Raw genomic sequence first — 15,788 nt, 5'->3', positions numbered from 1 at the left:
GCACTCCCCCACCAAATTCTACTATATTCTAGTACATAGCATTTGAAAAAAGGAACCAAACCCTGGCATCTTACATGATGCACAACTGAAATAAAATGACATCTAAGAATCACTCCCTGTTTAACAAGGAAACGTACTTGAAACTGCAGTGGAAAATCATCAGTATATATTAAACAATGTTTTGCAACAAGATTGTATTTGAATTAAATGGACCAATAAGGATATTTCTTTAAAAATAGATTAACTGGATTTTGAAATCTTAGTGCAGTTTACCCTTTAATGTTGTTCTACGTTATTCCACACTTAAGCTCATAAAATTGAAATTACATTTGATAATGATAAAAAAATCCGTTCTATGAGCATTACCTGACTATAGTTTGAGAAATGCCAACAACTGAAATAAGTGTCATCACAAGAATATCTGCTATAAAGTCCATGCAATTTTCAGTTCTCTTGACAAGTTCTAAGAGTTTTAACCCTTACCCTGTTCCATTTGTAACAGATAATGCTTGAACCCTTGCAACAGGAATTCTCATCTTCTGCTGTGCTGCTGTCCTCGAACCATCGTGCTCAACTGATGAGCTGGAACTTGGTTCTTGAGTAGGATGTTCAGGCAGACTCAGCTTTCGACTCACTTTTCCTGCCACTTTATCAGACAGAGGCCTGACTTGCCGACGAAGGGCTGTGACCTGAAACAAGAGTGCAAAGACACAGCTACCTCTCCCTATATCTACATTCAAAGTTGCAGCAATATAATACCTTCTGTTGTCTAAGATGCATTACTGTTTTATGACAATACCTCTTCAGTTTTGCGACGTAAGATAACTTCCTGATTTCTTTTCTGAGCTTCCAGAAGCTTGAGCTGGTGCTGCAGAAGAAACATGAACAGCACATTATATTTCCTCCATTTTCTGTTACAAGAAATCTACCATATGCATAAATTTAAAAAAAATAAAATAAGAATAAAAATAAAATAAAAAGAACTTCACACACTAAACTAAGTTTACAGAACTCCTGTGAAGTGACTTGACAAGTTACAGCTCTTGGTCTTTTTAGGACAGAATAAAAATGAGTGTTTCAATAAAGTTACTCTCTATCAAAAAGAACACCTGCATGCAGTAGCATGACAGCAGCAATAGTTTTGTAAAGATTCAGTGATAAAATAATACTGATACACATAATGAGTAAGTCTTTTGTTTTCTGTTGCACTTATAACTTGAAACTAGGAACTGAGTGATCACAGAAGTCAAAGCAAATTATGTGTATTTTGACTTGCAAGGAAAAAAAATAAATAAATAAAAGCAGGTACGTGCCAGCCTCAATGAATGACTATACATAGGACACATGCCTTCAATTTAATGCTGTCTCAGTGACAGCCATTTATCCCAAATGCAAGTTCTTTATCTGTTAAATCACCTCTCGTTTGCGTTGCTCCTTTTTAAGCTGTGCAATCTCTCTATTTCTTCTTGATTCAGTCATTCTAGCTTTCTCCTGCTCTTCTTTCATTTGTTTCATCAAGCGAACCTGTAAAGAAGTCATCACTTAGAAAAGCCATTTGCATTGAAGTGCTATTCCCTGCCCCCATTTATATTAAGACTTTTCTCCAAACTGCCATCTTGCAGCATATTACATGCTTTTAGCAATTTACTTCCATCTAATGTCTTCTTCACTCAGTGCTGAGTAACAGGTAATAAGCAGCACAAGCAGCTCTGCGTGTTTCATGCAGTAATTTCCATTAATTAAACCTAAAAGGGCTCCCCAGACAGTCATGCACACATAGGAATAGCCTAGTCTTCATATCTTCTGTTTTCAGTCCTTTGAGCAGCTGACAGCATGTAACAGTCATCCACTGGATAAATGCACAGGTGATCTTATTTTCCAGAGAACAAACAGTCATTGCCTGACACTTCAACATACTGAAACATACCTTGGTTTTCTTCATCTCTGTCACCTCTTGCTGCAGTTTCTTCAGTTGCTTTTCATATTGAGATTGATTTTTAAGCAGTCGTGCATGTTCTTTTTGAGCTGTTTGAAGTCTCTGAAGTTCTTTATTCATGGCTTGGAGTTTCTTTTCATATTCTGACTTGATTTTTTTTGCCTTTTCTTCTGAATATGTCTCTACAGAACCTAGAGCAAAAGAGAATTTTTAATCTGCTTTTTTGAAAGAGATTTTTGCTTTGCCAGGTCAGACGACTTTCCTCTGCTTTTACCATTTTTTGCAATACACTTGAAAATTTTCATTTGTATCTAGCTCCTGTCACCTGCTCTGTTTCAATGCATGAAAATAGATATCCAAATATCTGAAGACAGATGCACACATGCATGTGCACACATGTGCACAAGCTGATACGATTACTCAAACCATATCCCAAGAGCCATAAAGCCTAGTATCCGCTTCTGAGCTGTTGAAAAGGGAAGGTCTAAGGAAGAATAAGGGAACAGTGAAAGCATATTAAGTACACAATAATAAAGCATATATAGTGTATTTTCAGTATGACACAGTCAAAACAAATCAATAAAAACACCTCCCCCTATACTCTCCCAAAACTTGAACTCATTTGTCGCTCACGACTTCCTGTGCCACAGTTCATTTCTCATCTTAAGACTACCACAAACTAAAAAGCTTGGTCTGTAAAACACTTCTGCAAGGCTGCTTTGATTCTCAGTCTTAGCTCATGACAGCCAAAAGAAGGGGGTGAGGTCGGAGCCAAAAAACTTGTAATTCGAGTATTATCTCAAGAACTGTGTTAAAAAGAAAATGAGAGCTCCTCGAAAATTGAAATCAAACACCTGTCAGTAGCAGCAACTCCCACCAGACCTCAAAAATCTCTCACCATTCTGGTAGAAACAATAACAAACAAAGTATGATCCACTTGCATTATGAGTAAAAACTAGTTTATATTTCCCGCAATTTCTTACCACATTCGGAAAAGGAAGCAAGGATGTTAGAAACAATTCAACTTGCAGATCTTACAAATTTCAATTTAAATAAAGTTGTAATTCTTACCCAAGTTTTGAAGAACTTGATCTCTTTCAAGTTGAGTGTCTCGAATCTTATGTTGTAGCATCATTAGTTTCTCCTCATATTGTTTTTTCAGTGTCTGCAATCTTCGCTGGCTATTCTCTAGCTCATCTATCAGTTTCTGCTTAATGGCTATTTCACAGGTGATATTTGCCAAGTCTGCTTGATAATTTTCTGAAATAAAAAATTTGGATAATTAAAAATGAAAATTCCTGTTAATGTAACAATGAGAACCACATAATTGTGGATTCCTCCTGCAATGTTAGGACCATTTCGTGGCACGTAATTTTACCTATGAGAACTTCACACAAAATACAATGCAGCAAACAAAACCACTATCTGGAAATCCTGACCATATCTCTCCTTTAAACACCCTCCATTCTAGGAATGGGAAAGGAAGTAAATATATCTTTCACTGGAACATAGTTACTCAGCTGTTATAATTCTTTACATTTAAATCTCATCAACAGCAATCAGTCTTTCCTCATAAGAAGTTACACTGTGAGAGTTCAATCACCTCAGGGCCGCTGAATAACTCTCATTCAGAAACCTAGCAGGTTAGAAAAGGAAAATATGGCTACTGGCAGACTCCAATAGGAGAACTTCCTTTCTCTAGCTTGTGGAAAAATGAAGTCAAAATCCTCAGAAGAGAAGCTGCAGTATCTACGAAGGTGGAATGAGGGAAGGAATGAGAAGATTCAGAGGGGAAAAAAAAAAAGAACTAATCCCCACACAAAATTTGTAAATGCTTAACGAATTGCTTTGTTCAATCAGATTTTTTTTTTTTGGGGTTTAAGACTACGTGCTCCAGAACTAATTTTTAAAATGTGGATTTATTTCAGGTTCTGCAACTGTTGTTAATTGCTTATGTGACTCTCAAACAAGCAGGAATCAACAGCTCTGATTTGCCTATTTGGCCCAACTCATGAGTGAATTGCTGGTAATGCTCTCTCTCACCCTGGCAATCCTAATTTGCATGCCACAAGTACACCAGATGTTGATGCTTCTACATGAATAGCCACAACATCTGCGAACTGACGAAGGTTATGGGCTTCCAGCATTTCAAAATTAAATTTTACCCTCTTTCAAATTAGCCAGATAGGAGCTGTCAATTGGTGATTAGTCCTGAGTTACAAAAACAACCTAGTATTTTTGCTTCATATATTTTCACTAAAGAAGAAATGCCTTATTAAGCACTCGATAGTTTCTGTTTAGTTTTAAAGCCAGCAAAGATACACTCGATCAGATGTATGTTTTAGCACCATAACTCACAAAGAATTCACTGGACATACAATCAACAAAGCATTATGAACAGCACTGACAACATGCTATCTTCTCTGCCAAACAAACAAAAAAGTGAACAAACACACAAAAAAGCCAAGAATGGCACACAGGATTCGTACAAAAAATCTGCAGAAATATTGCACTGACATCACCTTTTTCATCAGAATCAGAATCTGACTCATCTGAGCTTTCAACAACTTCCATGTCATCTTCATCCTCATCATCTTCCTCTTCTTCATCTTCATGATCACTTACTTCCTGAATTTCCTCCTGCAAAATGTGGAGCGGAAAGACATCAAAATGTATCCACACTTTTCCATCCCCCATTCACTTCCTACAATCACTGAGAAGCAGCAATATTCACTTCATTCTTTCCTAATTTTCTTTCAACAACAATATAAATCAGTACACAGGCAACAAACAAATCAACACAAGTACTTGTAAATACTTACTGCTTCCAATTCATTATTTGCTCTCTCTGAAGTGCCTTTTTCATCTCTCTTCTCCTGCTCGTTATCTGTGTTGTCATCCTTAGCACTAGTAGAAAAGGCACAGACAAAATATTCACAAACTGAAATAGCAAGTGCTTCCCATCCCCCCAAACATTAAGTTTTAATTCACAGAATCACAGAATCACCCGGGTTGGAAGGGACCTCAAGGATCATGTAGTTCCAACCCTCCTGCCTAGCAGGGCCACCAAACATACACAAAAAAATTCAAAACAAAGATGAAACAAACACAATTCAAAACAAAGATGAAACCAAAGTGTGCTTACACAAAGTATACAGGTTGTGCATGGGTAAAACACAACTTCCAAGCTCCTACAGAAAACAAAAATAATGCTTCTTTGCTCTTAATCTTAGTTTGCCCAGTAACATTAATGAGTATTACACTGTTTTAGACCATATTACACAACTGGGACAATCAAAATATAAATGTAGACCACAGCTGTACTCTTTTTGCATGGAAGTTGCAGCATACCCAAAACAGCTTTTACTAAACAAAGAAAGAATATTATGTGCAAGTACAATATACATTATAGATACATGCCCTCAAGTTATAACAGAGTCTACCATGCCTAAGTTTTCTCTTAAGGTTTATGCATATTTCCTAACATACCATACTATAACTATTTTTTGGATCAGTTGTCTAGTTAGACATCAAGAGAATGCTCCAAATAGGCAAATGTAACAAAAATAGTTTACAAAAACAGAATTGTTGCTATAAGAATGTGTTTCAAAAAGAAACTTTCCCAACAAACAAGATTGCATTTTAGTATACATCTGTGTTTCTGTTTTTCAGAGTGCAATTCAAAACTTATGTAACTGACAAGTACTGTCACATTCTTCCTCTCTTGAGGACTTGGACTGTAACCATAGTGAGGGCTTATACAAATTGCAGCAGTTTTGACTTGGTGTATTAGCCATTAGGATGGCTTCTTAACTTTTAAGTGCACAGTTGAGATGCCACATGCAAACGCTGAAATTTAAAATTGACGGCACTCTGCAAATTGTCCAGGACAAACTATCAATCCCTCTAAAACTACACATGCAAAATGGAAAAGATTCTCAACAGAAAGGAAATTGTGACAGAACTGGAGTAGACACAGTAGGGAGTAATAGTGAAAAACGTGGTTGGGATCACATAGGGTGGACTCTACTCCACCCAATTTCAACTGCATAATGGTGGGACGAGTTATGTGCTGTCACCGATTAGGCAGATTCATCTTCCTCTACTGACACCAAGAGGAGCCCAGATGAGAGACATAACTGATAAATCCAGTACTCAGTGCAGTGACAAAAAAACGTTCAGAAGATTTGAGAAACTACTCAAATCTAAAAGTCACTTTAAATAAAAGAGCTCTACTCTGAAGAGTGCTAATTAAGAGACAGCGCTTCTGCGTATAAGCAGGTTTTTTTCTTTCTATTACTTTTTAAACAGATCAACGCTAGATGGCTCCCCCTGTCCCGCTCCCCAGCAGTGGCACAGAGCCCAGCTGAAGCTGAACAGAAGTGGGCAGACTGCCTTCACTTGGGTAGCAGCCTGCCTCCATTAGAACAGAAAACAAACACCAGACAAGGAATACTGAGCCATGCAATCTCATTTCCACAGATTCTCATCTCACTCAGCCCACATGTTCTGGTTTATGTTGGACAGAAAGTCTAAGTGCTAACAGATCCTAGTTGCAATCTTCATGCACAATGAGAAAAAATTCCCAGGTTCCCTTCTCCTGCAGACAGTACGAAGCTCACCACTAGAGAACTTGTGTTCTGCCTAATGAATGGGAGAAGGCAGGAGGAAGGAGGGCCAGCAGCTCCTCCAGGCAGAACCACGCTGTTCAATGGGTATTCTACTGCTCTGCAGGCTCACATTATCACTCTACATGAATCCAATGTGGGTTTTTGGATCAAAGTATACAGCTGAAAAACAAAAGCTCCTTCCTCTTCAATGTGACTGTTCTCTGTGACTATCTAATATATCTACTACCTCGGCTGAAACTGAACTGAAAGAACGGTTAATGTTTCAGCAATGCAATTTCAATAAATAAATAAAACTAAAGGGACTATGAACAGACTTAACTGAAGTGTGAAGGCCCAAACTCATATGCTAAAAATATTGAATTGCTATATTGCCTACTATAATATTTTATATGATATTAGCTACAGCACCTTCCTCCTGCCTTCCATCTCATACAGGGCAGGCCATGCAAGAAAGAAAACTACCAAATTCTACAGCGATTCCCAAAGGCATCACCGTCCCACAACTGCTTGCAATCCCAAAGTCAACCTCAATTCCACAATAGAGATTTCTTCCTATTAAAGCACTTGCCAAAAGCCAAAACACAGGACAGAATTTTGAAGAGCCAAATGAACTACTCTTGGGGTTAATAATCTACCCAACTTCTTTCCTTGTATGACAACCAGTTAATTGAAATGACAGTTAATTAAAAACCTGGGAAATATTCCAACCTTCTTTCTTCTTGACTGCTTTCCTCAAGTTTCTGTAGCCTTCAAAAGCACGAGGTACAGTATTGGAAGGCCAAGTCAATGAAGGACAAACCAGACAGTGAAAAGCGAAAGTGATAAGAAGGTAAAAAAAAAATGATACATGAGCTCGTGGAGTTTAAAACCAAATTTTAAAAAATACTGTCAAAAGACAACAAGTAGTAAAAAGGCAATACATTTTGAACAGTTGGAAAGTAAACAGAAAACAAAGCAGCAGCATTTGTAGGTTAACTGATCTGTCACCACCAATGATTAGAAATTCAAGTTATACTCGTGAAGAAGTTATATATTTCACTTTGAGAATTGTTTCTAACGTGGGTTCAAAAATCTCTTAGTCCTAAAAAGAAAACTAAATAAAACCAAAGAAACCCTCTTTACTTTTTCCTGTTAAAATTCGCAAGTAAAACATTGAAAAATACAATAGGTGCTGCCACTCATATATTATCAGCAACATCGCAGAACAAGGACAAGGTTTTTTTTTCAGTAATAATATTCTGAATCATATATTCTGAATACAATTCAAACTTTTCTTGAACTGCAATTATTTCTTTTGTTTAGTCTTGTTATTTGTTTTTAAGTAAGAAGAGAATTGCAGTTTTTTTTTTCCTGGGATTCAGAAGTACATTCCAGTGATTGCTTGTTATTAAAAAAAAAAAAAAAAAAAAAAGCATCAAAAGCAATGAGATGGACAAAAAGTTAGTATTTTTACTTGTACTTTTTCATCCTTAGCAAAGGGCATTATAGCTGTTTAGAAGCATCTGGATAACATAAGTAAGTGTAGAATGTCCTAAAGTATATTCTTCATGTTCCCATTATGAGCAAGCTTTGAGTGTGAGCCCTTCCACTTGACATTGCCTGCCACCTCTCCTCAGTGCCAGCTAGGTGCTAACATGCTGAACCCTATGTGATTTTATCACTAATTTAGTTTAATAAAGGCTATGGAAGTCAAAAGACAACAGTCAAAAAAGGGGACAAGATGTGTAAGGTTGACTAACAAACATGGGAGATTTGCTGTGGGACTTCTGGTGAGTCAGAAGTTTGCGGAAGTATATGTCAGTATTTCAGATGTCAAAACATTACTGGGGTATAAACTGTCTCCAACAATCTTTATGATGAATGCTTATTAAAGGCTACAGATATGAAGCACTACATAACTGCTGCTTATTCAAAAACTAACTCTTAGGTCTTCGAGCTACTTCAGAAGAATTTATATAAGTTGCATGTACTTAAAACTGCACCTTTAATACTGGTCCTCATGCAGGAAATGAGCAGATCAAGAAAGGTAGTAGGGGCAAAGCTACTAACTAGTTTTACCAATCCCATCTTCATAGGGAAGCACTAGTTAGACAACTTTAATAATATCAACCCTATAAAGGAGTAGTACAGTAAAAGCAGCTAAATGCCTGTAGGAAACAGAAGTAGAGCAAAGAATCCCTGCCAAACTACAGGGTAAATGGTCCCTTTGCAATACGTCAGTATATCCATTTCCAACACCTGACACTTTGACAGAATAAAAATTAACAATGATATGTCCCAGAAACAGACTTTACATTTCATTAGTTAGATGGAAGAAATCTGCAATTGTGCAGTCTCTCAAATTCTAATTCTTCACATTTATGGAATTATTTTCCTGGCACACGCAACTCAGAAATATAAAAACTGTTCAGAAGACTACAGATGGGCCAACCTTTACCATACTTAAGACTAGAAAATGGAAAAAGACTCTATAAAATGGGAACATAAGACCCATTTTGAAATGTAGGCTGGGCTTTCAAAAGGGCTCTTTCAACTTGAATTCTCTTTTGGCTCTCCAATTCTATAATGCAAAGTTTATAGCAATTAGTCCTCGCCCTTGGGTCAGACCACTGGACTTTCCCACTGACAATATTATCATCCTAGTGTAAACATCACTGCTCATAGGCACATCTTTCAGAAAAAGACCAAAATTAAGTTGTACCTCTTTTATTTACTGCTGTAGAAAACTTCCAAATGTTTTTGTTTTGTTTTGCTTTTGGGGAGCTTTGTTTGGTGCCTTTTTTGTTTTGTTTGGTTTGGTTTGGTATCTCTTTTAGAAGTAAACATCTACCACACTAAGATCTATTACTCAATGTGTATAGTAACTTTCACCAGTTTTCTGCTCACAACCCTGTCAACAATCATCAAATACTCAGACACTAACTGAACAACTGGGGTTCTAAGCATGTATTTAACACATGCTTAATTTTAAAATTTTAAAAACATACAAAAGCAGATCTTCTTCATAGAACCATAGTAAGGCCTGGATTGAAAAGGACCACAATGACCATCCAGTTTCAACCCCCCTGCTGTGTGCAGGGTCGCCAACCACCAGACCAGGCTGCCCAGAGCCACATCCAGCCTGGCATTGAATGCCTCCAGGGATGGGGCATCCACAACCTCCTTGGGCAACCTGTTCCAGTGCATCACCACCCTGTGTGAAAATCTTCCTCCTAACATGTTAAAAAACATATTGAAGTGTTTGTCTGAAGTGAGGCCAGAAGATTCTGCTGCTTTCACTTAATACTTCCACCCTCTCTTCAAATTCCTACAAATGTAGCACACAAAATCAACTTAAATACCCATGAAAGAGTGTCCTGAAAAAATGAGATGCAACAAAGAATTTAGTTATCATTAAAAGAAGTGTTTTCCAAAAGTATCAGACATCTGTATAATGTAAGCATTTACGGATAAGATTCCAAGCTGCACATCTCACTAACAAAGCTACCTTATATTTCTACTGCATTTCAGATTTGTTAAATTTATGTTGACTTGTAGACAATAGATGAGAAGTGCAGAGAATTGCAAGGAAAAAGGAAAGACCTGTAATAGAATCAAAGTCTTGGAGTGCACAGATTCTTGCTGTACTAACTGCTGTCTGAACAGGCATTTATATCAATGTATATGAGCATTTTAGTAGATGAGAAATTGGACAACAAAAAACAGCTAAGCATGACATTGCAGAAAAGTAGGAAACCTCAAATCAAAAACATTTATAAAAGCAGAAGGTAGAGAAAGCAAAAGAAGCCATTCCAGGAGCTACCAAAGAATTCCCAGCTATTCAGAATATCTTTTCTTTGACACATGAAGGAAAAAAAAAAAAAGTAATTTTTGTTCTCGAAAACTCTTTTTGAGTTTCAAATGCTTTAAAGTTAGGGAGAGCACCTGTGCTTTTACAGTTGAGCATAACTATGACATAAGAAAAAGAATTGTTATATCAGAAAAACATTCATTCTGCAAATAACATATATTCCTTTGGAAGAAAAAATTCAAGAGAAAAACAGCTGTTCATTTGATGTGTAAAAGGATTTGTGGAAACACTAGTTTAGGAACCAATCCCCAACAGCAACAAAAGATGTACTCTGAATTGTCAAGTTTGAAAACTAAAAATAAAACACACACTTCCTTACTAATACAAAGAAATAAAACTATTATTTATACACAACCTTTTTTTCTTTTTTCTTTCTTTTTTTTTCAGCTTTTCTAGATCTTTCTTGGCTATATCCAGAATTTCCAGTGTCTCTTTTTCTGAAGAAAGCATAGAAAATGCAGATGGTCCACCAAAGTATGTGGATCTTGTTGAAGCTCTTGACAAGTTGCGTCGAAGATTTTCATTAACTGCTTCACTTTCTAATAATTTTGCCCTTAAAAAACAAACAAACAAACAAATATACCTCTTTGGTATCTGCAATTGTAATGCATTATCTTCATGTTTAGAAGAAACCACAATACAAGATAAAAAAAAAAAACAACCATGGTAAATCTCCTGGTCACGACTTCACACAGTGGCTATGGAAACTGTACACATTTCATCAAAATAAATTCTAAATGAATAATTATTGAACATCTACAAATATATAGACACACACTATGGTAACATCTACATGCAGTGTATATGGATTTTGTATGTTCATTACACAAGAGCTACTGTATAATATAGAATACTAAGCGGGAAAGCCATATACTTTTTTTTTTTTTTTTTTTTTTTCCTGCAGTGATACAGTTCCAAGAAAGAAATGCAAGTGTTTAGGATATTAATCACCTTGAACATTTTTAGGTCATTTGTCAGTACTATAATTTATACCAGGCTATGAGGTTACCACAAAACAACAGTGTCAAATTTTGCACAACAACCAGTTGAGCATTCAGCTGCTGACATTACCAGTATTTGTTTTAAACGCAAATGATTCAAAGACATATTACATAAATACCTGAGATCTTCAATTTCCTTGATATAATTATGAATCATGTTGCTAATTTCTTCATTTCCTTCTCCTGGAGAGAAAGGGGAATGGTAACACTTAATATTTTCATATAGATACTAGGCTCAACGTACCAGCAAAGAAATAATCATATCGGCTACATGTTTAGATCTTATCTGATTCATTAAATGTATTTCTTTTTTGAGCTGCATTAGGAGTTTGGTTCCTTTTTGTGTCCTCGATCAGGACTATTTTAAGTAACTTCTTCTATTCTGTGTTCAACCCCACCCCCCCACTAGTAACTTCCAATAATCAAAAAGATCCCAACAAAACACACAAGAAGAACAACGTGTTGTGGTATTTCTATCAGCTGACTGTTTTACAAAGTGAAAAGCAAACAGTCGCCCATCTCTGGGTCCTCGTGTACTTAAATATTTAGCACTGGGTTAACTAAGCATACAAATAATTCCCATCCAAAGCGATTATTTCAAATTTCATGCTGTTCATAATCCTAAACAAATGGTACGGAGTCCCAGACTACTTCTATTAACAGAAGTCTCTGGAAATAGAGGTGAGAGCTATATGGGTGTCTTTCACTGCCAAAGCAAGTCCTATAGTACCTTCTACAAAAGCATAACTCTTCCAAGGGATCCTTGAAGCAAGAACATGAACTGATATGAACTCATGTACTCCTTAAGCAGTTTATACACAAGTAAGCACAATGCACCCACAGCATACCTGCTCTGGCTAGAACTTGGTTGGCCTGATCACTCACAAGCTGTGTTACTCTGGCTCTCAGTGCATCAATAGTTTCTTGCATGGCTTTAATTCTAACACGCAGATTATTGTTTTCTGTTTGCAGCATAGCATTTTCATGAAACATGTCATTGATGCTTTCAACTCCTTCTTCATCTATAATCCTTTTACCCTTAAGTAAATACATAAGTTATTACTAGTAATGAAAAATTATGTGTAGAAAAGCATTTTTAGTATTATTTTTAAAATCTATTTTAAAAGATAGTCCACAGATTGCTTAACATTCCACTTAGATGCTCACTGCAAAAGATGATTCTTTCAAAGATTTCAAAACAGTAACAGAAAGTTGCCACAGCACTGATATCTGCAAGATACTGATCCTAGCATTTTGGTCCTCCCCACACAGTTCCTGAAATAGAACTTCTTAGAGAGATTTAGAAATGAGAAGACCATTCTTTATTAAATCAGGATACTACTTCAAGAACAACAAAGGGAGATAACAATGGCAGCCACATTTATTGCTGAAAACAATATCCTTTGACTAAAATTCTGGCGTTGCGTATTATGAGTATCTGGCCTATATAACTGAAAAACCATTTTTAAAGCATAATAGTTTTAGTTCTCAAGTAAGTATTTAAAAGCAACATACAATAACTGGTACGTGAATAAACATGTGAGCAATCTAAATTGTGATCATTTTTCACTTTGGAAGTGACTGTTTCTCATCACTGACCATGAGGACGCCTGGTAACAACTGGATTACTGGATGTGTTTTACAGATTAGTGTTATTATTCACGCGCGCGTGTGTGTATAAAGCAGAACTAGCGAAGAGAAAACAAGCTGTGGAATTATAATCATTTTAAAGCAGAAGAAATCCTAAGAGAATACACTTACTGTTTTGTATTCCATAAGCTCCATCTGTAGCCGTGTAATCTCATTGCGCAAAGCATTTATTTGCTGACTAGCCCTATCCTGATTAACCATCACCTTGTTCTTGATGTTTCGTGCACGATTCGCGTACTTCAACGTGTTCAAGGTTTCCATGAAGTCTCGATCTGAAGGGCTCACACACGCTATCATGAGTGTTTGACTGCAAGTTACAAACATAGGTTTACAAATCAAGAACAAGATGAGGACAGACAGGCTAACAGGTCTTCAAGTACAAGGTGAAACAAGAGCACTGACTTCACAATATTTGTGTAATGATTCTAGACGTAGCTCAAAGTACTGTAGAACACTGTCAACCACAAAGTTCCAGAACTGTTACATCATGAATCACTCTAGTTTAGCATAGGAGATATTAGATCATCATGCGTAAAACTATAAAAGCAATTAATGGATGCTCTTAGAAATGCTTTCCTAATACTTACATAATTTGTAATTTAATACCAATTGAGATTTAAATTCTTAAAGCCAACCTGAAGCCTCAAATAGTGATTTGGATCATGTAGTTGTCAGGACACATTAATTTACAAGGTACCAACCTACTATATCTGAACGTGCACCTCTGGATGCCCATATGTGCCCAGAACAGCCCAAGGTACCTATTGCCCACCTACTGTTCTACTGAGATCCAGATTTTCCTGCTTTAGATCATCTCTTGCACTCGAACAGAAGACCAAAATATAGAATTTCTCCTTATTACCTCTGGCAATAAGCGGTTTGGTTTTTTTTTTCCCCACTTTTCACAACACCATTACTTAGAGCTCTTCCACAAAAAGCAGCAGGAGCTGAGTTCTATTCCCAACACTGCTTCTGGGCTCCTTCAACACCCTCTAGCCATCCCACTGTGGGATACGCAGGGTGAGTACATACGGCATACTTCAAGTAAGAGACAGAGCAGACAGAGCAGCAAGAACCAGGGTGACAAAAACAGAAAACAAACAAAAACCTTCTCACCAAGTGTTTTAGTTAATCAACTGTGAGGAGAAGGAACAAGGTCCCACCCTACCCTTGATCCCTGGAGCTCATGCTCATTTCACAACAGAAGAGAACAATTCAGAGGGGTCAAAAACAGAATTCCAGCTGTAGATCACAACCCAATGGTGCCAACATGCCCTAAATTCTCTGCAGATGGGAAACACCTATATTTGGGTAGACTGAATTGTCCTAATCGGGCGCTGGAGGAACACGCTTTCCTTTGTTGTATATGAAAGCATAGCTGTTTTGTTAGGTGTGCACAGACTGCATTAGACAAACTTGATTCTGATCTTCATCTCCTGTAATTTCAGCTGAGACAAACAAATTACTGCTTGCAGTCCTTCCAAGCCAAGCAATTATATTCACCATTGGAAGCTAAATGGAAAGAGAAACTAGCCTGAGGATATGGGAAAGGCTCAGTATAGAATGAATTTTAGCAAGTCTTCCTCAGACCTCCTGCACATCATTGTGTCAGCTCCACAAACTGCTGAGGTTTAGTTTAGTTCAGGATAATGTACAAAATTAAGACTGTTGTGCCATCAATTTAGAATGCGATTACTTTTTCAAACCTCAGACAACTGGTTCTGCTAGCTGTCTTGAAAACTGATTAACCAGAATTCTACTTCCCCATCTGTATTTTACAGGAGACTCATTTTTAAACACTGTTCTACACTTTTAATTTCAACATTTCTTTAGAATGCCCCCTCCCAACCTAAGGGAATTAGGTTAATAGAATAACTCAGAATCACTGTTTAAATGCACCTTCACAATTACTACAGAATTACAATTAAATCAGGATTACAGTGAGAATAGTAGACTGATACAATGCTTTAATCATCTCTAACTCAGGATCCACTGCAAAGTAACCTGAATCACTTTCCAGTAAATACTTGCAAAGAGAAAGGATAAATGTGCACTGCAATATCTACAATGGAATTTGGAAAGCAATGGAACAGATTTCTATTGATCTAATCTGATTTCCCAGAGGAAAAATTGCATATTTATTAAAATTGAGCTCTCCCACTGTTTTTGTTTGCTAAAGCATGGATATGAAATCATTTAAATTGTGTTACAGTTTATTACATCTCCTTAAGAGCAAACTGCTAATTTGAACTGTCTTATTTGTATTAGCTAAATAATAAAATTAAGGTTGAAAGAGTGGGAGTAGAGAAAAAATTTAACATCAGTCAGAACAAACGGAAATAATATTTCTTAATATTCTTGTAAATGCTCTGGGACAGCATTTGCTGAGCTTTTACAGTAAACTGTGATTCCTCCTGAAGCACAGGAGAGGGAGCAGTTGAGCTACAAAATAGAAAAATGCTTTGAGTTGAAGTATCATTTTAGTTAGTGCAGTTTCAAAAAAGACCTTTAACTACTGTATTTAGTATATAATCAGTCAAGAAATTATTTTTTTTGTAAATAGTTATTTCTAGAAATGGCCTAGAGATATGTATATGATCTTTTCTGATTCCCCTTTATCTCCCCCCTCCCCCCCACTACTGGGTTTCTTCTTCCCTTAAACACTAATGAACATCACAGCCCTATTTTACTCACTTTGGCTGTCTCTCTGCTATTCTCAC

At 36.7% G+C, this 15,788-nt stretch overlaps 1 protein-coding gene across 5 annotated transcripts in view; it reads right to left on the bottom strand.

The window, feature by feature from the left end:
* Positions 1-15,788, bottom strand: part of KIF21A (kinesin family member 21A) — an 85,598-nt gene that overhangs the window by 29,015 nt on the left and 40,795 nt on the right. For all 5 annotated transcript variants that reach the window (XM_042816041.1, XM_042816045.1, XM_042816042.1 and 2 more), the window contains exons 8-18: positions 13,180-13,375; positions 12,267-12,456; positions 11,538-11,601; positions 10,773-10,970; positions 4,759-4,843; positions 4,459-4,576; positions 3,008-3,196; positions 1,928-2,127; positions 1,417-1,524; positions 800-868; positions 484-689 (exon numbers count right to left, since the gene is read on the bottom strand). In XM_042816041.1, coding sequence (XP_042671975.1) covers positions 484-689; positions 800-868; positions 1,417-1,524; positions 1,928-2,127; positions 3,008-3,196; positions 4,459-4,576; positions 4,759-4,843; positions 10,773-10,970; positions 11,538-11,601; positions 12,267-12,456; positions 13,180-13,375 — 1,623 coding nt within the window. The remainder of the gene's footprint in view (positions 1-483; positions 690-799; positions 869-1,416; positions 1,525-1,927; positions 2,128-3,007; positions 3,197-4,458; positions 4,577-4,758; positions 4,844-10,772; positions 10,971-11,537; positions 11,602-12,266; positions 12,457-13,179; positions 13,376-15,788) is intronic.

This window comes from Centrocercus urophasianus, unplaced genomic scaffold (assembly GCF_019232065.1).
Source record: "Centrocercus urophasianus isolate 14NV4802_14NV808 unplaced genomic scaffold, USGS_Curo_1.0 seq_15, whole genome shotgun sequence".
Lineage (NCBI taxonomy): Eukaryota > Metazoa > Chordata > Aves > Galliformes > Phasianidae > Centrocercus > Centrocercus urophasianus.
Note: the sequence above shows the minus strand (reverse complement) of the source record. Positions and strands in the feature narration are given on the sequence as shown.